At 46.4% G+C, this 26,252-nt stretch overlaps 1 protein-coding gene across 1 annotated transcript; it reads right to left on the reverse strand.

The window, feature by feature from the left end:
• Positions 1-705: 705 nt before the first annotated feature.
• Positions 706-26,086, reverse strand: LOC125016286 (CREB-regulated transcription coactivator 2). The gene is given in 15 exon segments (XM_047598690.1): positions 706-2,584; positions 3,141-3,339; positions 3,431-3,502; positions 4,488-4,646; positions 4,786-4,992; positions 6,554-7,026; positions 12,110-12,381; positions 12,474-12,537; positions 15,266-15,352; positions 15,355-15,461; positions 16,389-16,457; positions 17,136-17,197; positions 18,217-18,333; positions 18,569-18,670; positions 25,846-26,086. Coding segments are annotated over 15 exon segments (2,355 nt in total). The 5' UTR covers positions 26,020-26,086; the 3' UTR covers positions 706-2,393.
• Between the last annotated feature and the right edge of the window lie 166 nt (positions 26,087-26,252).

Below are 26,252 nucleotides of genomic sequence, written 5' to 3' on the forward strand. Positions count from 1 at the left end.
TAATTAAGAAAATGAGCCAATATTTTACATGTTGACTGATTTAAAAACATCATCCAGCTTCACAACATCAGCTGGAAGGAAAATAAGTCGATAAATGACTTTTAAAGGGTTGAAATCCTCAAAGTGACTGATGGTTTTTGGTGGTTCTGTAAAGTGCTCAAGTGGTTTAAGAGTTAGTTTAAAAAAATATATTAATGAAGTTTTTATCGCAGGTTCTTTGGACGTGGACATTTTTGTCCCCGATGAGTCCAGAGGACGGGAAATTAAAGAGATGCCTGAGGGTTAAAATAAATCAAATTAAAAGATGATCTGACGGGTTTCCAAGATGGCCGCCACCAAAACAAAACACGGCAACTAATCTCTGATGGACGATGAGTCGGCTTCCAGCGCCGACAACAACACACACACGGCTCTTCTGATTGGCTGATTGGCTGATTGGCTGATTGACTGATTGACTGATTGGCCGATTGACTGATTGGAGAAACGCAGCCTGATTGGCTGATTGACTGATTGACTGATTGGCTGATTGACTGATTGACTGATTGACTGATTGACTGATTGGCTGATTGGCTGATTGACTGATTGGCTGATTGGCTGATTGACTGATTGACTGATTGACTGATTGGCTGATTGGCTGATTGACTGATTGGCTGATTGGCTGATTGACTGATTGGCTGATTGGCTGATTGGCTGATTGACTGATTGACTGATTGACTGATTGGAGAAACGCAGCCTGATTGGCTCCCTCTGACTCTGATGCTTCTTTTAAAGCTCATCTCCTCCAGACGTCGTAGTTTGATGTTTTTCTTTAACCTCACACCTGCTTTTAAAATAGTTTCTATCAAGGGACAAAAGTGTCGTCTTCAAAAACGATAAAAATAAAAATAACACACGTTAATATATTTGTTTTCATAAACCTTTTATTTAACTTCAGTCCTAATGATAAAAACTAAAAGTCTGATTCTTTTCTCACTTTTAACGACGTCACTAAATCACTAGATGTAAATGTTTGTCTATTAGAGCTGGAGACAGATTTTAACCACTTTTAAATTAATTCTTTATGATGAGGACTGAAGTCAGTTAATAGATTTATGTGAAAACAAAGTAGAAATAAATATTAACTTGTGCTGTTCTGAAGAAAAGAGTTTGTCCATTAACGGTTATGACGTAAAAATGTGATTATGGAATTTAAATGTTTCTCCAGCCTGAGAGCAAGAAGCTGAACTACGTCTAGTTATGAGCTAAAATAAGGAGGAGACGCCGTCTCCATCAGAGCAGCAGGGTTTAATCTGACTCTGAGTCTGCAGCGACCTGCAGCGACCTGCAGCGACCTGCAGGGGGCGGCAGCGACCTGCAGCGACCAGCAGCGACCAGCAGGGGGCGGCAGGGGGCGGCAGGGGGCGGCAGACTCAACAATCAACATCATCTTTTTCTTCTTCTCTCTGTAAAATCTTTCTGTCACTTTCTGTTTCTTCTTCTCGTTGTTCATCAGTAGTTCTTCAGATTATTATTAATATTAATTTCTCTTCTCGCGTCTTTAACGTTCTTATTTACAAACTAAGGGGGCGGGGCCGAAGGCCGTCAATCACAGTGACCACGCCGCTGTAAAAAGACCTGCTTCTTAGTTTGTAAAGATTTCAGACTCAGAGGAAACAAACAACGCGTCCGTGGAGGTTTTCAGTCGGTAGAAATGAAAGAACGAGCTCAGACAAACTCGTCTGGACTCAACGTTTTAAACTTTAACATCCTCACGTTTCTGCCAACCAACAATAAGTGAACGAAACAGAAACACGAGAGTCTGACAGTAAAATGTAACAGACGTCAGTAACCAGAGGTTCCACTAAACTCCGGGAGTTAACGAAGAGTTAACGAAGAGTTAACGAAGAGTTAAGGAAAAGGTTCCACTAATCTCCTGGATTGGCCTTCGAGCTTTTACTGCCACAAACTGAAGCTGTTAACGAAGAGTTAACGCAGCGTTAAGGAAGTTAAACCTTCGTTAACTCGTCTTTAAAGCTCGTTAAACCGAAGAGTTAACGAAGGTTTAACGAAGGTTTAACTGACGCGGACGAGGACGTGAAGCTGCTGCATATATAGTAGAGGCCTGAGGAGGTTACATCATGGCTAGCATCCTGTTAAAGTGGCCAGAGAAGCAGGGCGGGGCCAGGGGGCGGGGTCAGGGAGAGGGGGCGGGGACAGGGCGGGGACAGGGGGCGGGGTCAGTTCAAGCTCTTGAAGCTGCTGGTTTGATTCCTGCGACGGGAGCGTTTTCAGTTTAAGTGCACGTCCTCTCAGAGACGCCTGGGCCAGGACGTCCAGAGTCCACCCCCCTGTCCTCCCAGAGGACGGAGGGACAGGATGGGGGGACGGAAGGAAGGAAGGCGGGGGAGGGGGGGTCACTTGAGCCGGTCAGACCGGAAGGAGTCCTCCACGGCCGGGTCGGTCAGCATCAGGTCCCCGTCCAGCATGTCCAGGGTCAGCGGGTCCATCCGGAGCTGGTCGTCCAGGGAGAACGGGTCCATCTCAAAGCCGGGGACGTGGGACAGGGCGCTGGCGATCTCTTTGGACAGACCTGGGGGGGAGTCACCTGCAAGGGAGGGGGGGGCGTTTAGTGGTTTATTAAATAAGCCCCGCCCACACAATCTGATTGGTCCAGCAGAGACTCCAGACCAGATAGAGACACCACCGGTTCTGGTTCTGGATCTGAATCTGATCCTGGATCTGGATCTGGTTCTGGATCTGATCCTGAATCTGGTTCTGGTTCTGGATCTGATCCTGGATCTGATTCTGGATCTGAATCTGATCCTGGATCTGATCCTGGATCTGATTCTGGATCTGATCCTGGATCTGATTCTGGATCTGGTTCTGGATCTGAATCCCGATATCCTGGATCTGGATCTGGATCTGATCCTGAATCTGGTTCTGGTTCTGGATCTGATTCTGGATCTGATCCTGAATCTGGTTCTGGATCTGATTCTGGATCTGATTCTGGATCTGAATCTGATCCTGGATCTGATCCTGAATCTGGATCTGATCCCGGATCTGGTTCTGATCCTGATACTGAATCTGGTTCTGGATCTGAATCTGGTTCTGGATCTGGTTCTGGATCTGGATCTGGTTCTGGACATCTTACTGAGACCGACCTGTGAGGATGATGTTGGGCACGTTGTGTCGTCCGTCTCCACCACCGTAGTTCTGGTTCTGGTTCTGGTCCCCCGGCTCCTGCAGATCCAGGGACCCTTGGCTGTTGGAGGGGAACGGGTTCTTGTCCGATCCGGTGCAGCTCAGAGCGTTGTGGTTCAGGGAGAGACCATCAGTCTGGTTCTCTGCTGGGAACTGGATCTGGAGGAGGCGGAGTTAAGGGGGAGGTCAGAGAGAGAACTGGGGGGGGGGGGCAGGTTCAGGATCTGGTTCTGGTTCTGGTTCTGGTTACCTGTTGGGTGGATTTCCCTGTGAGCTGCAGACTCAGGTACGGGTCCTCCAGCAGAGAGTTGAACAAGGCATCCTGGGAAAACACACAACACAGAGCTCACAACCACAACAACAACAACAACAACCACAACCACAACCACCACAACCACAACAACAACAACAACCACAACAACAACCACCACAACCACAACAACCACAACAACAACAACAACAACCACAACCACAACAGCAACAACAACAACAACCACAACAACAACAACCACAACCACCACAACAACAACAACAACAACAACAACCACAACCACAACAACCACAACAACAACAACCACAACAACAACAACCACAACAACCACAACAACAACAACCACAACCACCACAACAACAACAACAACAACCACAACAACAACAACACAACCACAACCACAACAACAACAACCACAACAACAACCACAACAACAACAACAACCACAACAACAACCACAACAACAACAACAACAACACAACAGCAACCACAACCACCCAACCCACATACTACCAAACAACACACCACCAACCACAACCAACAACCACATCAACAGCAACAACCACACACACACAACCATCGCGCAACAACCACAACACAACCACAACAACAACAACCACCACAACAACAACCACAACAACCACCACAACAACAACCACAACAGCAACAACAACAACAGCAACAACAACAACAACCACAACCACCACAACCACAACAACAACAACCACAACAACAACAACCACCACAACCACAACAGCAACAACAACCACAACAGCAACAACAACAACAACAACAACCACAACCACCACAACCACAACAACAACAACAACAACAACAACCACAACCACAACAACAACCACAACAGCAACAACAACCACAACAGCAACAACAACAACAACAACAACCACAACCACCACAACAACAACCACAACAACAACAACAACAACAACAACCACAACAACAACAACCACAACAACAACAACAACAACTAGCTTAGAAGCATTGCAGCCTCCAGGTGGCGCCATCAGTGACTCACGCTGTAGAAGTCTGAGGCCAGGCTGTGGCCGACCATTGGGGACGTCTGGACCTGATGGGACGTCTGGACCTGATGGGACGTCTGGACCTGCTCCAACCCCCCCTCGTTCTTCGCGGGAGCGTTCGATGTGTTCACCTGTGCCGCCATCGGCTTGGTGTGCTGCAGAGACAAGATGGAGGACAGAGGGGTCAGGTTTAGCGTGGGGGGGGGGGGGGGGGGGGGGGGGGGGGGGGAGGGGGGGTTACTATAACACCGTAATCCGTCTATCCCCCCCCCCCTCCTCCTCCCCCCTCCTCACCGTAACAAAGTGGTGCTGGTTGCGGAGGTTCTGCAGGTGGAGCTGCTGCTGGTTGTTGGGTCTCGGCTGTTGGAGGCGGTGCAGCTGCTGGTGGCCCAGTAGGGGGGGCTGCTGAGGCTGGGTCCCCGGGAGACAGGGCTGGTGGCTGAGGGGGTAGGGGGGCAGCCTCTGGTCCTGGGGCAGTTTGCTGGTGTCCAGAGGAACGCCCTGAAGGGGGGGGGGGGGATAAACACCTCAGTATTAAGAAGGAGGGAAAAGGATGGATGCTAGTGCTGATGCTAGTGCTGATGCTAGTGCTAGTGCTGATGCTAGTAATGATGCTAGTGCTAGTGCTAATGCTGATGCTAGTGCTAGTGATGATGCTGATGCTAGTGCTGATGCTAGTGCTAGTGCTAATGCTGATGCTAGTGCTAGTGCTGATGCTAGTGCTAGTGCTGATGCTAGTGCTGATGCTAGTAATGATGCTAGTGCTAGTGCTAATGCTGATGCTAGTGCTAGTGATGATGCTGATGCTAGTGCTGATGCTAGTGCTGATGCTAGTGCTAGTGCTGATGCTAATGCTGATGCTAGTGCTGATGCTAGTGCTAATGCTAGTGCTGATGCTAGTAATGATGCTAGTGCTAGTGCTGATGCTAGTGCTAGTGATGATGCTAATGCTGATGCTAGTGCTGCTAGTGCTGATCAAGTGCTAGTGGTGACCTATGTAGTGATGGATGGGAAAGCATGATGCTAGTGCTGATGCTAGTGCTAGTGCTGATGCTAGTGCTGATGCTAGTGCTAGTGCTGATGCTAGTGCTAGTGATGATGCTAATGCTGATGCTAGTGCTGATGCTAGTGCTAGTGCTAATGCTAGTGCTGATGCTAGTGCTGATGCTAGTAATGATGCTAGTAATGATGCTAGTGCTAGAGCTAGTGCTGATGCTAGTGCTGATGCTAGTGCTGATGCTAGTGCTAGTGCTGATGCTAGTGCTGATGCTAGTAATGATGCTAGTGCTAATGCTGATGTTAGTGCTGATGCTAGTGCTGATGCTGATGCTAGTGCTGATGCTAGTGCTAGTGATGATGCTAATGCTGATGCTAGTGCTGATGCTAGTGCTAGTGCTGATGCTAGTGCTAGTGCTGATGCTAGTGCTGATGCTAGTGCTGATGCTAGTAATGATGCTAGTGCTAGTGCTAATGCTGATGCTAGTGCTGATGCTAGTAATGATGCTAGTGCTAGTGCTAATGCTGATGCTAGTGCTAGTGCTGATGCTAGTGCTGATGCTAGTGATGATGCTAATGCTGATGCTAGTGCTAGTGCTGATGCTAGTGCTAGTGCTGATGCTAGTGCTGATGCTAGTGCTAGTGCTGATGCTAGTGCTAGTGATGATGCTAATGCTGATGCTAGTGCTGATGCTAGTGCTGATGCTAGTGCTAGTGCTGATGCTAGTGGTAGTGCTAGTGATGATGCTAATGCTGATGCTAGTGCTGATGCTAGTGCTAGTGCTAATGCTAGTGCTGATGCTGATGCTAGTAATGATGCTAGTAATGATGCTAGTGCTAGAGCTAATGCTGATGCTAGTGCTGATGCTAGTGCTGATGCTAGTGCTAATGCTAGTGGTGATGCTAGTGCTGATGCTAGTGCTGATGCTGATGCTAGTGCTAGTGCTAATGCTGATGCTAGTGCTAGTGATGATGCTAATGTTGATGCTAGTGCTAGTGCTGATGCTAGTGCTGATGCTAATGCTGATGCTAATGCTGATGCTAGTGGCTTTGGCCTGTGTGTTACCTGTGTGATGGAGGACAGCGTGGGGGAGATGGTGGGGGAGAACTGTTTGGAGTGATGCCTCCTCGACTCCCCCCCCATGGGGAGGATAAGCGGAGACAGCTGGGCTCGTCTCCGTGGCGACGTGCTGAGTGACGGTGAATAGGTGGACGAGGACGAGGAGGAGGACGAGGAGGAGGAGCAGGAGTTGGATACACCGCCCACGCCGCCATATCCCGGGTTGCTGCTGGACGCCGACTGGAGGGAGGAGTTACTGAGGGACGAGTGCAGCGATTGGCTGCTGAGGGAGGAGGGCAGGGACGGGGAGGAGCCGAGGGACGACTGCAGCGAGGGGTTGCTTAGCGACGAGTGCAGGGAGGAGGAGCTCAGGGAGTTGGTGAAGGAGTGGTTGCTCAGCGACGACTGGATGTTGGGGTTGCTTAGCGACGACTGCAGGGAGGGGTTACTGAGCGTGCTCTGTAGAGACGCCAGGAGACCTGAGGGGGACAAACAAGGACAGACGTGAAAAATAAAAACATGTAGGAGGTGGAGGTTTAACGATTCATCCACTGAATGAATCGACTTATTGTCCTACGATCCAACCACATGGATCTGTGCTCGGCTAGTTGGCCTTCCAGACGACGTACATCGACCTAATATCGTTTTAAAGGAAATCAACCGATTGTGTCGATACGAGGAAATAACGTCAGACTTTACACTGATGTGTTTTAGCACGTTGAATGATAAAGGCGTTAAACCTGATTCAGTCTGACTAAGAAGTGGCGGCTGAGTCAGGCTGAGGATGGGAACTAATGAGACGGAGCGTTTTACACGGACGCCTTTAAGCGCTGCACACAGTGTTACAGGATTAGGACGTGTGGATGTGAAGCAGCAGATCTGCACGGACGATGCAAAGAGGAGGAGAAAACGGTTCAATGTCGTAACGTCAGTGACAATCACATGTTCCTGTTTTACTGTTTATTACAATGATTAAATACGTTTCTCTGCGTTTAATCACAGTTTGGTCTTTGTTTGTTTGTTTGTGAATAAGAAGCTGTTAAAGTCAGTGACATGACGTCATGTTGGGAAAAAAACAGCATGTAGCTGCTTTAATGAAAACGTTGAATGAGCTTCTGAGAGTTGATGCTACAATCCTCTAATTTCCTTTTAGTAGAATCATCATGAAACGCAGCCAGAGAAACATTATGACCTTTTTTATGTTTTATTTCACTGCACATAAAGAAAGATGAGATGAGTGTGATTTAGATAAAGATACTGTGATTTTACAGTCAAGTCTCATGCTGTGAAAAACTCTGCGTGAAGCTAAACGCTGAGATTAAACAAAATCTCATTCTACAAAAAAGACAAACGCATTTTATTCCTTGTTAATTGAGACAGAGAATGTTTGTCTCTTTGTATTAATACTCGATGTATTTTGTATTGTCGCCGGCTTCGTCCTGACATGTGTCGCCCTGAAAAACCGTCACTGCTGAGCAGGTTTTACTTCAGTCTCTCTGGTTTTTGGCTGAAAAGTCAGTGAATCGTTTGAATCGTATTGTTCTAAACGAACCAAAATCCTCGTTGAATCGTATCAGCAGCCACGATTCGTTAACCTGAGCAGGAGGAGACGAGGGGGACGAACATGGGACAAAACGCTCTGTGGTCTCAGTCACGGTTTATATCCAACAAACTGAAAAAACCCTCAAACTCAAAATCTCACCTGTGGAGGGGCTGAGGACGCTAACATGCTAACATGCTAACAGATGGGCATTAATGTGCACTTGAACAATAACTCACTTCCTCATTCTTTACATTTTATAACCTTAATGATCCACACGGCAGCAACAGGACGTCAGACTCATATACTGGGACAAGGACAAGGACACGTCCCACATGTGGACAAATAAACAGTCTTAATTCTGTCCCTTTCAAATAGAGAAACAAATCACGGGTCACTTCAGCAGGTAAACGTCTCCGTATCCATGGAGACGCAGCTCGTTTACACCTGAGAGGAGTTCAGGTGTTCAGACTTATAAATAAAGTAAAACATATAAGAAACCGTTCAGTAACGTGTTTAAATAAATTAAAGACACAGCGACGCTAACGTGATATTTATGGTGAGATGGAAGAATATCATAGAAATCACAGATTTCCAGTAACGTCCTGCTCTTAGTGCTAAGTCTTAGCATCCTTTAGCAGGTCTCTGCTACCGTTGCTACTATTCATGGTGACCTGAACAAAAACAAATGAAGAGAAAACGCTGCCACGGATCCAGAGGTGGAGTTAGAGCCGAGAACAGACGACTTTCAAAATCTAATCAACTAATTTAATGATCAACGTCGTGGTTTGTTAGTTGAAGCTTGTTTTCACCTGCATAGTCAGACATACATGCTAAACGCTATCATGGTAAACGTATCAGGCTAAACGGTATCATGGCTAAACGGCATCATGGCTAAACAGTATCATGGCTAAACGGTATCATGGCTAAACAGTATCATGGCTAAACGCTATCATGGTATCATGGCTAAACGGTACCATGCTATCATGGCTAAACGGTATCATGGTATCATGGCTAAACGGTACCATGCTATCATGGCTAAACGGTATCATGGCTAAACGGCATCATGGCTAAACAGTATCATGGCTAAACAGTATCATGGCTAAACGGTATCATGGCTAAATGCTATCATGGCTAAACGGCATCATGGCTAAACGCTATCATGGTATCATGGCTAAACGCTATCATGGTATCATGGCTAAACGGTATCATGGTATCATGGCTAAACGGTATCATGGCTAAACGGTATCATGGCTAAACGGCATCATGGCTAAACAGTATCATGGCTAAACAGTATCATGGCTAAACGCTATCATGGCTAAACGCTATCATGGTATCATGGCTAAACGCTATCATGGCTAAACAGTATCATGGCTAAACAGTATCATGGCTAAACGCTATCATGGCTAAACGGTATCATGGCTAAACGCTATCATGGCTAAACGCTATCATGGTATCATGGCTAAACGCTATCATGGCTAAACGGTATCATGGCTAAATGGTATCATGGCTAAACGGTATCATGGCTAAACGGTATCATGGCTAAACGGTATCATGGCTAAACGGTATCATGGCTAAACGGTATCATGGCTAAACGGTATCATGGCTAAATGGTATCATGGCTAAACGGTATCATGGCTAAACGGTATCATGGCTAAACAGTATCATGGCTAAACGGCATCATGGCTAAACGGTATCATGGCTAAACAGTATCATGGCTAAACGGTATCATGGCTAAACAGTATCATGGCTAAATGGTATCATGGCTAAACGGTATCATGGCTAAACGGTATCATGGCTAACGGCATCATGGCTAAATGGTATCATGGCTAAACGGTATCATGGCTAAACGGTATCATGGCTAAATGGTATCATGGCTAAACGGTATCATGGCTAAACGGTATCATGGCTAACGGCATCATGGCTAAACGGCATCATGGCTAAACGGTATCATGGCTAAACGCTATCATGGCTAACGGCATCATGGCTAAACGGCATCATGGCTAAACGGTATCATGGCTAAACGGTATCATGGCTAACGGCTACGAGCTCCAGCCCTGAGCAGCATTTCACCAAAATATAAACCAGAGGAATGTGAATGGAAAACCTGAAAGTCTCACGTTAACACCAACGTGACTGAGGTTCAGCTGTAGATGTTAACATTAAAGCTGAATGTACCATCATCATCTTAAACCCTTAATGCTGGTTGTGTATTGATGGATTTGTTTATGTGAGTGTTGGTTAAAAGCTGTAAGAGCAGCTACATCCAGATTAGCGACTTACTGCAAAATTAATCAGCGACTTATCAATTATCTAAACCATCGTTTGCGGCCATTTCGGAAACGATGACATTTTTCCGACTGCTCTTCCACCCACGAAGCTGAAGCGTCTCTCCTCCCTCCGAGGTTAAATTTAGACGGCAGCTTATGTTGATGTACATCCCCTGTGTTTCATCTCGTCCGCTCACGCCCACAAACTTCCTCCGCTAAACTTTCACATCCGTCACAGCTTCACATGCAGAGGCTGAACCACCTGCTTCAGCTCAGAGGACTCACCATCAAATACCAGAGAAACAGGAAGCTGCACCAAAGGCTAATCCCTGAACAGGAAGTGGGTCAGTAAGAGCTTCACATGAATAATCAGGCCTACGGTTAAAAGACGCTACGAAGGCTAAGCTACCAGCCACCAAGGCTACACGCTACATAGCAATGCTAAGCTACCAGCCACCAAGGCTACATGCTACATAGCAATGCTACCAGCCGCCAAGGCTACATGCTACATAGCAATGCTACCAGCCGCCAAGGCTACATGCTACATAGCAATGCTAAGCTAACAGTCACCAAGGCTACATGCTACATATCAATGCTAAGCTACCAGCCACCAAGACTACATGCTACATATCAATGCTAAGCTAACAGCCACCAAGGCTACATGCTACATAGCAATGCTAAGCTACCAGCCACCAAGGCTACATGCTACATAGCAATGCTAAGCTAACAGCCACCAAGGCTACTTGCTACATAGCAATGCTAAGCTACCAGCCACCAAGGCTACATGCTACATAGCAATGCTAAGCTACCAGCCACCAAGGCTACATGCTACATAGCAATGCTACCAGCCGCCAAGGCTACATGCTACATAGCAATGCTAAGCTAACAGTCACCAAGGCTACATGCTACATATCAATGCTAAGCTACCAGCCACCAAGGCTACATGCTACATAGCAATGCTAAGCTAACAGCCACCAAGGCTACATGCTACATAGCAATGCTAGGCTACCAGCCACCAAGGCTACATGCTACATTGCAATGCTACCAGCCGCCAAGGCTACATGCTACATAGCAATGCTAAGCTAACAGTCACCAAGGCTACATGCTACATATCAATGCTAAGCTACCAGCCACCAAGGCTACATGCTACATAGCAATGCTAAGCTAACAGCCACCAAGGCTACATGCTACATAGCAATGCTAGGCTACCAGCCACCAAGGCTACATGCTACATTGCAATGCTAAGCTAACAGCCACCAAGGCTACTTGCTACATAGCAATGCTAAGCTGACAGCCACCAAGGCTACATGCTACATATCAATGCTAAGCTAACAGCCACCAAGGCTACATGCTACATATCAATGCTAAGCTAACAACCGCCACGGCTACATGCTACATAGCAATGCTAAGCTAACAACCACCAAGGCCACATGCTACATATGTGCAGCAGCTATTTATTTTTATTTTGGACGCAGTAATTTCTTTTGATAACTTCCTTCATTTCCTTCTTTACTTCCTTCCTCATTGGTGAATGGTCTTGATTTCATATAGATCATTTCTACCTATTTCTTCTCAAAGCGCTTTTATAGTCAGAGACACATTCACGCAGCAGAGCCAGGTGAAGGGGAACGACTGGAGGTTCAATGCAGGAGAAAAACATGTAGCACTGTCCCAGTAATAGAGCTAAGGAGGCTAAGCTAATTAAAAACTCACTGGCATGAGCACTGTTAGCATCGTTAGCCTGCACCGTACCTGGTGTGGGATGGTTGAAGCTGCCGTTGCCCCCCGGGCCGTGGGCGGAGGCGGTGTTGATGCCCAGCTGGGTGAGGGTGGAGGCCAGGTTCCCGGTGCTGCTGCCGCCGCTCAGAGAGGATCCTGGGTAGCCGGGCTCGTCCTGGTCCAGCGGCGTGGGCAGCGGCGAGGGGAAGTGCAGGCTGGACAGGTCGGGCAGCGAGCCGCCGGTGTTCAGGCCGGTGGGGACGCCGTGGGTCGGCATGGACGGCTGCTCCGGAGACGTAAAGACACTGAGGCAACACAGACGCGTCAAACAGTGTCTCTGGATGGAGGACGATGCTGGACATGTACGAATCAGGATGTCACGCAGTTTGGTTCTTACTTGATTCCAGGAACCTCACACGACTTCGGCCGCGACGACAGTAAAGGCAGCTGAGACGGGAAAACCAGAAAAAACAGAAATCAGTTCAAGTAGTTTCTCACAGAAACGTGAGTCTCTTCTTTTCCTTAAACCTTAAACTTTAACACAAGCTCAACTGTGTCTGACTTAAAAACTGTAACAGAATAAAACAGAAAGACACTGAAATAAAGTGGTGATAAAAACAATAATAATAATAATAATATAATAAAAACAATAATAATAAAAACAATAATAATAATAATAATAACAATAATAATAATTATAATTATAATTATAATAATAATAACCTAATAATAACATAATAATAATAATAACAATAATAATAATAACATAATAATATAATAATAATAATAACAATAATAATGATAATAATGATAATAAATAATAATAATAATAATAATAATAATAATAATAATAATAATAATAATAATAACAATAATAACGACAATAATTAATAATAATAATACAATAATAATAATACAATAATAATATAATAATAATAATATAAATAATAATATAATAATGATAATAATAATAATATAATAATAATAATAATAATAATAATAAAATAATGATAATAATAATAAAATAATAATAATAATAATAATATAATAATAATAATAATAATAATAATAAAATAATAATAAATAATAATATACAATAATAATAATAACATAATAATATAATAATAATAATAAAATAATAATATAATAATGATAATAATCATATAAATTAATAATAAAATAATAAAAAAATAAATGATAATAAAATAACAATACTAATTAATAATAATTTATATTATCTAATAATAAAACAAGAAAAAACTACATAAGTATAATAAATAATAATAACATTATAATAACGTACATATAATTTATAATAATAATGTAATTGATACAATAATTAATATAATTTAATAACCATACCTAATATATAACATTAATTTATATATAATAATAATAATAATGTAATCATATAAAATAATTTAATATTTCATAACTATATGATAATAATGATATAAGACAATAAAATATAAATAATAGATAAAAGATAATAGGAATAAGAATGAAAATAAGAATAAGTAGATAAATGAATAGAAGTAAAAGATAAGAAAGATTATATTGGATTAATGATATCATCGTAAGTAATAATTGGGGTATACTGGTAATAATGAATGAAGAAGTAATATAATATTAAATTTAATAATAAAATAAGAAAAAATCTATAAAAATAGATAAGTAAACAAGAGATAATGATCAAGAATAAGGACAAAAAAAAGAAAGAATAAATAAAAAGAAGAGATAGAAGAAAAAAAAAAGAAAAAGAGAGAAAAGCAGGTCGATAGGATGCCAGAGGTTTGAGGAGTATGCACCCGTCCAAACAGTCCAGGTTGAAAGTGGGAAGGGAGACGGAACGGAAACACTGAGGAAAAGAGGAGAGAAGCGAAAGGAAGAGAGCCCCCCACCACCGCCCCCCCCCCCCCCACAGGTGAAATGTGACCAGAGCTGGCCGACTCCCACGCTCTGACCTGCAGAGACACAGAGACAAAGACTCACTGACAGGAAATAAAACCAGGAGGACGTCAACACTGTCCTCCACCAGTCTGTCCACCAGTCTGTCCACCAGTCTGTCCACCAGTCTGTCCATTAATCTGTCCATGAGTCTGTCCATTAATCTGTCCACCAGTCTGTCCATTAATCTGTCCATGAGTCTGTCCATTAATCTGTCCACCAGTCTGTCCATTAATCTGTCCATGAGTCTGTCCATTAATCTGTCCACCAGTCTGTCCATTAATCTGTCCATGAGTCTGTCCATTAATCTGTCCACCAGTCTGTCCATTAATCTGTCCATGAGTCTGTCCATGAGTCTGTCCATGAGTCTGTCCATTAATCTGTCCATGAGTCTGTCCATTAATCTGTCCACCAGTCTGTCCATTAATCTGTCCATGAGTCTGTCCATGAGTCTGTCCATTAATCTGTCCATGAGTCTGTCCATGAGTCTGTCCATGAGTCTGTCCATTAATCTGTCCATGAGTCTGTCCATGAGTCTGTCCACCAGTCTGTCCATTAATCTGTCCATGAGTCTGTCCATGAGTCTGTCCACCAGTCTGTCCACCAGTCTGTCCATTAATCTGTCCATGAGTCTGTCCATGAGTCTGTCCATTAATCTGTCCATGAGTCTGTCCATGAGTCTGTCCACCAGTCTGTCCATTAATCTGTCCATGAGTCTGTCCATGAGTCTGTCCATTAATCTGTCCATGAGTCTGTCCATGAGTCTGTCCATTAATCTGTCCATGAGTCTGTCCATGAGTCTGTCCACCAGTCTGTCCATTAATCTGTCCATGAGTCTGTCCATGAGTCTGTCCACCAGTCTGTCCATTAATCTGTCCATGAGTCCGTCCATGAGGAGGACAGAAGGAAAGGAAAGGGGGAAGGAAGGAGGAAGGAAGGAGAGAGTGGAGGAAGGAAGGAGAGAGTGGAGGAAGGAAGGAGGAAGGAAGGAGGAAGGAAGGAGAGAGTGGAGGAAGGAAGGAGGAAGGAAGGAGGAAGGAAGGAGGAAGGAGGAAGGAGGAAGGAGGAAGGAGGAAGGAAGGAGGAAGGAAGGAGGAAGGAAGGAGAGAGTGGAGGAAGGAAGGAGGAAGGAAGGAGGGAGGAGGAAGGAGGAAGGAGGGAGGAAGGAGGAAGGAAGGAGGAAGGAAGGAGAGAGTGGAGGAAGGAAGGAGGAAGGAAGGAGGAAGGAAGGAGGAAGGAAGGAGGGAGGAAGGAGGGAGGAGGAAGGAGGAAGGAGGGAGGAGGAAGGAGGAAGGAGGTGTGGGAGCCTGGGATGTGCTTGATTCTCTCACCAGAGCGTCTGGAGGCCTGGGGGGTGAGGGTGGGTCCTCCCGTGCTGAAGGGGTCTCCTGTGGGCGGGTTCATTACGCTGGTGTGGAGGGCGGAGTCAGAGTTGGTCCTGGGGGGGAGGGGGGGTGGAAGGGGGAGGAGTTAATATTAATATTTAAACATTCAGAAACTACAAAGACGTCAAAGCACAAAACAAAATCTCCTTCAGTCAGAAAAATACGACCTCACTGTAAACGAGGAGAGAGGAGGTGCAATCTGGATTCACCAGGAACCTGGAGGAGGAGCAGGAGGAGGAGGAGGAAGAGGAGGAGAGGAGGAGGAGGAGAGGAGGAAGAGAGGAGGAGGAGGATGAGGAGGAGGAGGAGAAGGAAGAGAGGAGGAGGAAGAGAGGAGGAGGAGGAGGAAGAGAGGAGCAGGAGGAGGAGGAGGGAAGGGAGGAAGAGAGGAAGGAGGAGAGGAGGGGAGGAGGAGGAGGAGGAGGAGGAGAGGAGGAGGGGGAGGAAGGAGGAAGGAAGGAGGAGAGGAGGAGGATGAGGAGGAGGAGGAGAAGGAAGAGAGGAGGAGGAAGAGAGGAGGAGGAGGAGGAAGAGAGGAGCAGGAGGAGGAGGAGGAAGAGGAGGAAGAGAGGAGGAGGAGGATGAGGAGGATGAGGAGGAGGAGGAGAAGGAAGAGAGGAGTAGGAGGAGGAAGAGAGGAGCAGGAGGAGGAGGAGGAAGAGGAGGAAGAGGAGGAAGAGAGGAGGAGAGGAGGATGAGGAGGAGGAGGAGAGAGGAGGGGGGAGGAGGGAGGAGGAGGAGGAGGAGAGGAGGAGAGAGGAGGAGGAGGAGGAGAGAGAGAGAGGAGGAGGAGAGAGGAGGAGGAGGAGAGAGGAGGAGGAGGAGAGGAGGAGAGGAGGAGAGAGGAAGAGAGGAGGATGAGGAGGAGGAGGAGGAAGAGGAGGAAGAGAGGAGGAGGAAGAGAGGAGGAAGAGAGGATGAGGAGGAGGAGGAGGAGGAGGAGGAGGAGAAGGAGGAGCAGGAGGAGGAGGAGGATTCACCTGTTGAGGGCGGTGGTGGGGAGACGGAACAACTGGCTTTTATCTCCAGGGAAGTTTCCAGACCAATTCCTTTTTATATGATCGACAAGAACAACAAGTTATTTTAGCTCCGATGAACGAAGACGAAGAAGAAGAAGAAGAAGAAGAAGAAGAAGAAGAAGACGAAGAAGAAGAAGAAGAAGAAGACGAAGAAGAAGAAGAAGAAGACGAAGAAGAAGAAGAAGAAGAAGAAGAAGAAGAAGAAGACGAGCGCGGGAAGTTAACTCTAGCCAGAAGAAGCAGAATAAAGATGGCGGCAGGTCCAGTGTCGGGGGATTAATGCCCCCCCCCCCCCCCCCCCCATTAGAGACAGGAGCTGCTGCCATATTGTTCTGACCACATGGTGGCGCTGCTGCTCCATTGTCTCTGTCTCTGAGGGACAGATGAAGCTTTGTCTCGTTAGTGGGAATTTATTCAAGCAAAGAAAAGGAGTGGAAGGAAAAGAGGAGAAGCCCAGAGTCAGGAGGAGGAGCCAGAGGAGGAGTTAGTGTATCTGAGCCCAGGAAACCTGGACCTGGAGCCTCCTGGTTCCTCCTGGTTCCTCCTCCATCTCCTCCCTTTCCTTCAGGCCGGGTGTAAATAAACAGATGTGCTGCTCACATCCAGGATGTGTTTTATTATTTTACAGGAGGAGGAGGAGGAGGAGGAGGAGGAGGAGGAGGCTTCAGGTCAGAGCAGGTGGAGAGGATGAGAGGGTGGAGGTGGTACCTTCTCCAGCTGGGGTCAGGAGGCGGCGACAGGTAGGCGGAGTTATACAGGGAGTTATCCACCTGAGGATCAGCTGGTTAAAGAAAGGATCAACCTTTTATGAAGTCACAGAATCATGGAGTCATGGAGTCACAGAGTCATGGAGTCATGGAGTCATGGAGTCACAGAATCATGGAGTCTTGGAGTCATGGAGTCATGGAGTCATGGAGTCACAGAATCATGGAGTCTTGGAGTCATGGAGTCATGGAGTCACAGAATCATGGAGTCTTGGAGTCACAGAGTCAGGGAGTCACAGAGTCACAGAGTCATTGAGTCATGGAGTCATGGAGTCACAGAATCATGGAGTCTTGGAGTCACAGAGCCTGAACCTGGTCCACAGAGAACCAGACTCTCTGGTCTTTGTTTCTGTCTCTTGTCTCTTGTCTCGTCCTGAAGACGTTTAATGAATCAAAGTGTGGACAGATGTTAGGGAGCAGAGACACGTTCATTCAGACCAGGATGAACCCGTTAACTCCTTCATGTGTTCATCAGGTCTTTGGATAAAGAGTTTCTGATCCATAGAAAGAGGAAAGTGGATATTTAGTTTGTTTATTGTGTGTCAATGTTGTTCCTCCGTCGTCCACTAGAGGCTCCACAGTCTGTCTCCATAGACCTTCATGTTAAACCTGCATGTTTACATGTTCATCACCTGGTCTCTGCAGAGGAACCTCCACAGGAAGTGACATCATCAGCCACAGGATCCACTCAGTCCTCACACGGAGGACAGGAAGGACAGGGAGGACAGGGAAGACAGGGAAGACAGGGAAGACAGGGAGGAGGACATGGAGGAGGACAGGGAGGACAGGGAGGACAGGGAGGACAGGGAGGAGGACAGGGAGGACAGGGAGGAGGACATGGAGGAGGACAGGGAGGACAGGGAGGACAGGGAGGACAAGGAGGAGGACAGGGAGGACAGGGAGGACAGGGAGGAGGACAGGGAGGACAGGGAGGACAGGGAGGACAGAATGGACATGGAGGACACAGAGGACACAGAGGAGGACACAGAGGACCGGGTCTAGGCTCAGCCGGCTCTGAAGGATACTTGGCGGTTGCGGTACGGACGCATCGGGGAGATGAAGCGTCGGTCTCTCTGGACCCGCTCCACCAGCCCGTGGTGGCGGGTGGAGCGGCTGGACTCCAGGGTGGAGGAGAAGGAGCCCTGAGGAGCAGAACCACACCCACGATTAAAACCACACCCACAATTAAAACCACACCCACAATTAAAACCACACCCACAATTAATGTGATGGTTCCTAAACACGTCCTGGATTGTAATTATTATTATTGTTGGGACAGAACCTCCAGCTTCATTATTATTCATCTAGTGATTCTGATCAGAAACCTGATGTGTTCAGGTTCTGGTTCTGGTTCTAGTCTCATGATGTGTGGGTCACCTGGAAGTCCTGAGGGTTCCTGCCGATCTGGTTGACGTTGGGTAAAGAGCCGCCGTAGTACGGACCCTGACTCCGGGCGAGACGGAGCTTCTGAGCCTGGAGCTGCCGAGACAAGACACCAGCCAGTCAATTAATCAATTAATTAACCAGTCAGTCAATTAATTAACCAGGCAGTCAATTAATCAATTAATTAACCAGGCAGTCAATTAATTAACCAGGCAGTCAATTAATCAATTAATTAACCAGGCAGTCAATTAATTAACCAGGCAGTCAATTAATTACACATCTATCAATATCAATTAATTAACCAGGCAGTCAATTAATTACATCAGTCAATATCAATATAACCAGTCAGTCAATTAATTAACTCATAATTATTAACCAGCAGTCAATATTAATTAACGCCAGCATCAATTATAACAGTCATTCAATTAATTAACTCAGTCATAGTCAATTAATCAATAATACGTCAGTCATAATGGTCAGTCAATTAATTAACCAGGCAGTCAATTAATCAATTAATTAACCAGTCAGCTTAAGTCAGTCAATTAATCATAATAACCAGTCAGTCAATATAACAGTCAGTCAATTAATTAACCAGGCAGTCAATTAATCAATTAATTAACCAGTCAGTCAATTAATTAACCAGGCAGTCAATTAATTAACCAGTCAGTCAATTAATCAATTAATTAACCAGTCAGTCAATTAATGAACCAGTCAGTCAATTAATCAATTAATTAACCAGTCAGTCAGTCAGTCAGTTAACCAGCCAGCATGCACCTGTCACACAGCTGAGATCAGTAATGGATTCTCCTACGGTCACTGAACATGAATCAGTAGAATAAATGGGAACTGTTTTTTCCTCTGAGTTGCGTTCACTGACTCCTTCCTAGAATCCGTCTGTTGGACGCACGGAAACTAACGTCTGCATTTTACAATAATCCGTTATAAAAGTTTAAAACATTTAAACATCTAACAGAACCAGAGAGGATAACTGAGGCTTTTTCCTGAATATTGTCGTCATGTTTGGTTCACGGAGGAGAGAGCTAGCAGGAGGAGAGAGCTAGCAGGAGGAGAGAGCTAGCAAGAGGAGAGAGCTAGCAGGAGGAGAGAGCTAGCAGGAGGAGAGAGCTAGCAGGAGGAGAGAGCTAGCAAGAGGAGAGAGCTAGCAGGAGGAGGGAGCTAGCAGGAGGAGAGAGCTAGCAAGAGGAGAGAGCTAGCAGGAGGAGGGAGCTAGCAGGAGGAGAGAGCTAGCAAGAGGAGAGAGCTAGCAAGAGGAGCTAGCAGGAGGAGAGAGCTAGCAGGAGGAGGGAGCTAGCAGGAGGAGAGAGCTAGCAAGAGGAGCTAGCAGGAGGAGAGAGCTAGCAGGAGGAGGGAGCTAGCAGGAGGAGAGAGCTAGCAGGAGGAGAGCGCTAGCAGGAGGAGAGCGCTAGCAGGAGGAGAGAGCTAGCAGGAGGAGAGAGCTAGCAGGAGGAGAGAGCTAGCAGGAGGAGCTAGCAGGAGGAGAGAGCTAGCAATGGCTAGCAAACAGCTTTAGAAATGTCCAGGTTAGATTTACATTCTAAGTTCTAGAAATGTTTGGTTCAACATGTTTGTGGTTTTCTAACTGGTTCCTCCTGGATCTGATGTTTTTATCTGGTTTTAGCTCCAACGTGTTCACACAAAGAATGAAACCGAACCAGGACCGAGGTGAAACAGACTCTGGACTCAGAGGGTTCAGGTCTCTCATGGTTCAGATTTAACGTCAGACTGAGAATCATCTGGTTAAAAGGTTAAAGATTAAATCAACGAGGAGAAAATGTGTCACTGTTTAGAGGAGGAACGTTAGATCAACACGACCTGGTTTTATGGTTCAAGACAAAAAGAAGAAAGTGAGTTAAATCGTCTGGATTCATGATCCTGATCTGAGTCTCTGCTGCGTTTGCTCCCGTTCAATGACTGAAGATCCTCATTTATTAGCTAGCAAGAGCTACTGTTAGCTAACAGGCTAACGGGTTAAATGTTCTCAGACTCAGATCAACTAATTAAACCTGATTCATTCATTCATTCAGTCAAATGAACCAATGAGTGTGTGGGAACATCATGACCAGGCAGCAACACTATTTATATTGTTCTCAACATTTCTCAGTTAAAAAGAAAACACCAGATTCCTGTTGGTGATTTAAATAAAGATATAAACTGAAGCAGAACATTTGACTCTTTATCAGAACGTGTGAAGAACAAGCAGCACATGAACATGAATAAATCAAAAACATGACGAATATCAACTTTGATCAGAAATGTTGTTTCTCGCTTTAGTTAAAAAACAGTGACGGCTGAAAACACAGGCTGATGCTAATTAGCTCCAGTCGTTAGCATGTAGCCTTCATGCTAAACACGTTCCCCTCATCCATCCTTTTCCTGCCAAATCTTTACATCCGTCCAGAAGGTGGCGCTAACGCACCTAAAGGTTCGTGGCCAACGGAGATAAAACGAAAGAAGAAGAATCATTACGTCACATCTCGTCATTCACATCGTGTGACGACGCGAAGACGTGAGGTCAGAGACTGAAACCAGAGGAACTGGAACGGATCGATGTGGTTCACAGCGAAGACGCCGACGCCAACGAGATGAGGCGGGAAGATAAGACGGACGTGTGTCTCAGCAGAGACCAGCGTCCTTTATCTTCAGAAACCGTTTCTGTTTCTCACATGAAACCAGCGATGAACACGTTGTTTCTACACGGGGTCGATAACGGCTTCGCTTCAGTAAAAGCCTCTGGATGTGGAACGTTACGTTTACGCTCCTCGTTCTTTGTGTTCCCGCCATAAAGCTGCGTGTGCTTTTATTTTGAAGGGACGGTGTTTGAGTTTCCTGGATCCATGTCTCCGTGAGACAGATTGTCCTCTGAGTCAAAGGAAACACGGAGCAAAGAGAAGCCTTGTTGCTTCGCTACCAGCACACAGGGGTCAAACATACGGCCCGCGGGCCCAAAGTGACCCGCCCACGGTCCGATCTGGGCCGCGGCCCGGAGACACTACGAGTTTATCACGGAGACAACTTCTGTCCCTAACGTGTCCTCTGGTCGATCCGGAGAAATGGACCCAACACAACACTGAGGCCAGGACTGGACCCAGGACTAGACCCAGGACTAGAACGGGGACTAGACCAGGACTAGACCCAGGACTAGAACGGGGACTAGACCCAGGACTAGACCCAGGACTAGAACGGGGACTAGACCCAGGACTAGACCCAGGACTAGACCCAGGACTAGAACCAGGACTAAACCCAGGACTAGAACCAGGACTAGAACCAGGACTAGAACCAGGACTAAACCCAGGACTAGACCCGGGACTAGACCGGGGACTAGACCCAGGACTAGACCCAGGACTAGACCCAGGACTAGACCCAGGACTAGAACCAGGACTAGAACCAGGACTAGACCCAGGACTAGGCCCAGGACTAGGCCCAGGACTAGGCCCAGGACTAGAACCAGGACTAGACCCAGGACTAGAACCAGGACTGGACCCAGGACTAGAACCAGGACTAGACCCAGGACTAGAACCAGGACTAGAACCAGGACTGGACCCAGGACTGGACCCAGGACTAGAACCGGGACTAGACCCGGGACTAGAACGGGGACTAGACCAGGACTAGAACCAGGACTAGAACGGGGACTAGACCAGGACTAGAACCAGGACTAGACCCAGGACTAGAACCAGGACTAGAACCAGGACTAGACCAGGACTAGAACCAGGACTAGACCCAGGACTAGAACCAGGACTAGAACGGGGACTAGAACCAGGACTAAACCCAGGACTAGACCCAGGACTAGACCCAGGACTAGAACGGGGACTAGAACCAGGACTAAACCCAGGACTAGACCCAGGACTAGACCCAGGACTAGAACCAGGACTAAACTCAGGACTAAACCCAGGACTAGAACCAGGACTAGAACCAGGACTAGGCCCAGGACTAGGCCCAGGACTAGGCCCAGGACTAGATCCAGGACTAGAACCAGGACTAGATCCAGGACTAGATCCAGGACTAAGCCCAGGACTAGAACCAGGACTGGACCCAGGACTGGACCCAGGACTAGGCCCAGGACTAGAACCAGGACTAGATCCAGGACTGGAACCAGGACTGGACCCAGGACTGGACCCAGGACTAGACCCAGGACTAGAACCAGGACTAGAACCAGGACTAGAACCAGGACTGGACCCAGGACTAGAACCGGGACTAGACCCAGGACTAGAACGGGGACTAGACCAGGACTAGAACCAGGACTAGACCCAGGACTAGAACCAGGACTAGAACCAGGACTAGAACGGGGACTAGACCCAGGACTAGAACGGGGACTAGACCAGGACTAGAACCAGGACTAGACCCAGGACTAGAACCAGGACTAGAACGGGGTCTAGACCCAGGACTAGAACGGGGACTAGACCAGGACTAGAACCAGGACTAGAACCAGGACTAGAACCAGGACTAGAGAGCAAACAGACATGAACCCAGACGACACTGACACTATTAATAAGAAATGTATTGTTTTTAAAGAACGGACCAGGGACTGGTCCTGATACTGGGACCACGATGCTAACGGTGCTGATGCTAACGGTGCTGATGCTAACGGCAGTATCCAGACTGATCTGGTGCCAGTGAGTGTTTAATTAGCTTAGCCTCCTTAGCTCTATAGCTGCATGGATGGAAGTGAAGCTTTAACACGTCTGAGACCAAACGTTTGTCTAAAGTTTGTCTGGACTTCACCTCTAAAGATGCAACAAGGAGGAAACACCTGGAATTAGATCCAACATCTGACCACACATAGCATTAGCATTAGCATGAGCATAGCATTTTATTAAAGGACCAGAGATGTAGCGTCTGTGATGCCTGACAGACCCCACGACACTGGTTCATTAAGATCAGGATTCATTCTTACTCGTAGTTGTATTTCTCTCATCTTCTGCTACAGCTCATCTCCACCTGGGTCCATCTCTAACGGGAACACAACCACTCACACAACCACTCACACTCACACAACCACTCACACAACCACTCACACAACCACTCACACAACCACTCACACAACCACTCACACTCACACTCACACTCACACAACCACTCACACTCACACTCACACAACCACTCACACTCACACTCACACTCACACTCACACTCACACTCACACAACCACTCACACTCACACTCACACAACCACTCACACTCACACTCACACAACCACTCACACTCACACTCACACAACCACTCACACAACCACTCACACTCACACTCACACTCACACTCACACAACCACTCACACACACACTCACACACTCACACAACCACTCACACACACACTCACACAACCACTCACACAACCACTCACACTCACACTCACACAACCACTCACACTCACACCTACGGTCAATTTAGTGTCGCCGATCAGCGTAACGAGCGTAACGAGCTTAACGAGCGGTGGACTATGATGGACTATGATGGACTATGGTGGACTATGGTGGACTATGGTGGACTATGGGGGACTATGGTGGACTATGGTGGACTATGGTGGACTATGGGGGACTATGGTGGACTATGATGGACTATGGTGGACTATGGTGGACTATGGTGGACTATGGGGACTATGGGGGACTATGGTGGACTATGGTGGACTATGGTGGACTATGGGGGACTATGGGGGACTATGGTGGACTATGGGGGACTATGATGGAGCAAACCGGAGTCAAACCCACACAACCACTGTTCAACTTACACGTCACAAAACGCCTTAAAAATAAAAAGCTTTTGGACAAAGTTTGTATGTTTTGATTCTTTAAGCGCCGGCGTCGTGTCAGACACAGCATCATGCACCGGGACCAGACTGAAACTGGTCGATATAGATATGACGGTGGAACTATGCATGACAGGTAACTAATGGGGACTATGTGGACTATGGTGACTAGATGACTATGGTGATTATGAGGAATGAAGGACATTGCATGGTGGAGCAAACCGGAGTAAAACCCACACAACCACTGTTCAACTTACACGTCACAAAACGCCTTAAAAATAAAAAGCTTTTGGACAAAGTTTGTATGTTTTCATTCTTTAAGCGCCGGCGTCGTGTCAGACACAGCATCATGCAACCGATACCAGACTGAAACTGGTCCAGTATAAATGACGTGAACTTATATCAATACAGTAAAACTGAATAAAATCTGTCCTCATATCCCAGATATTTGTGTTTAGAGGAAAAATGAAACATTGTTCCATCGTGTTTCCTCAAAAATACAATAAGTTTGTCAGAATATGACTGAATATGGTGAAGAAGCATATTCAGGAAGACAAAGTCCTGGTTTTTACCCTGAAACCTGGTGGTCGGGTCTGGACCTGTGGACGGAACCAGGAGACTCTTCACTGGGAAGTTATGACTGAACAAATCTCACACGTCACAGGGAAAGAAACAGTTTGTTAAATATTTGATGAGAGAAGTTTCCACAGCTTTATTATTAATGTTATTATTGCATTTATTATTATTAGCAGTATTAATAATAGTATTATATATAACAACAATAATAATAATTATAATGTTAATATTATTACTGTTGCTGTGATCACTGTCATTTATATGTTAACATTAATATTATATTAATAAATAAATAAAACAACTAATTTTATGAATTTTCGAGCCAATGAAGTGAACTTGGAAGTGACAGGAACTGGACACAGCGTCCTCTACAGGAAGAACAGCGGTTATTACGGCACAACTTCACATTAGAGACATGGAAGTTTAAATATAAATTATAAATGTGACTAAATATGTTAAAATAGATCGTCCCTGTTCTCATCCTGATGACATTTAACTCATTTTTATATCGTCCCTGGATTTCATTGCAGGAGTTGGTGTAGTTAGTGTAAGACGAATTTACCAGAATATTGTGAATTAAATAAAACATATATTGATGTTGCTCTGCTTTAATGTAAATGAGGTGTTCGGCAGAGAATCCTTAAATCGGCTGTTTTTTTAATGGAGTTCGGCGGAACTCTCTTCGCGACGTAACATAGTAAACAAGTTAGCTTCGGAGCTAACGCTGCTAACGACGTGTCGGAAACGGACAACAACACATCCAACAAACTCCGCTCACAGCCCCGTTAACCCGGTACCGACCCGAAAGGCCCGTGACCTGAGCGGGACCCCCCGTACGGCCAACATGACCCCGTTACGTCGGAGCCTGACAAGCCCGGGCGAGGCCTCTCTTCCTCCGGGCAGCCTCCTCCTCCTGCCTCCGTCTCAGACTCACCCTGGTCGAAGTGATGTCCATCATGACCTCCTGGAAGGCGGCCGTCTCCTCGGCCTGCCGCTGCGTGTGCAGCGCTATCTTCTCGCTGAACTTGCGGGGGTTTGAGGCCCCGGACCCGGATCCCGGGGTGGGTCCGGGTCCGGGTCCACAGCCGCCTGAAGCCGTCGCAGACATCTTCACGGAGCGGACGGGACCGTGTTCATCATATCTACGGACGGGACGCCATGACGTAGTGGAACATCACAGAGGGGCGGCGCCGCGAAGAGCTCTCACTCCGCACGAATCCCCGGGACCAGTTTAACTTCCACACAGAAGCTTCAAACTACCACAGAGTGTCCGGGCCCATTCACGTCTGTGATTAAAATGAGAAGGTACATTTGGATTCATCATGCACTTCGAGACAAAAA

This window comes from Mugil cephalus, chromosome 11, assembly GCF_022458985.1.
Source record: "Mugil cephalus isolate CIBA_MC_2020 chromosome 11, CIBA_Mcephalus_1.1, whole genome shotgun sequence".
In the NCBI taxonomy this organism is placed as follows: Eukaryota; Metazoa; Chordata; class Actinopteri; order Mugiliformes; family Mugilidae; genus Mugil; species Mugil cephalus.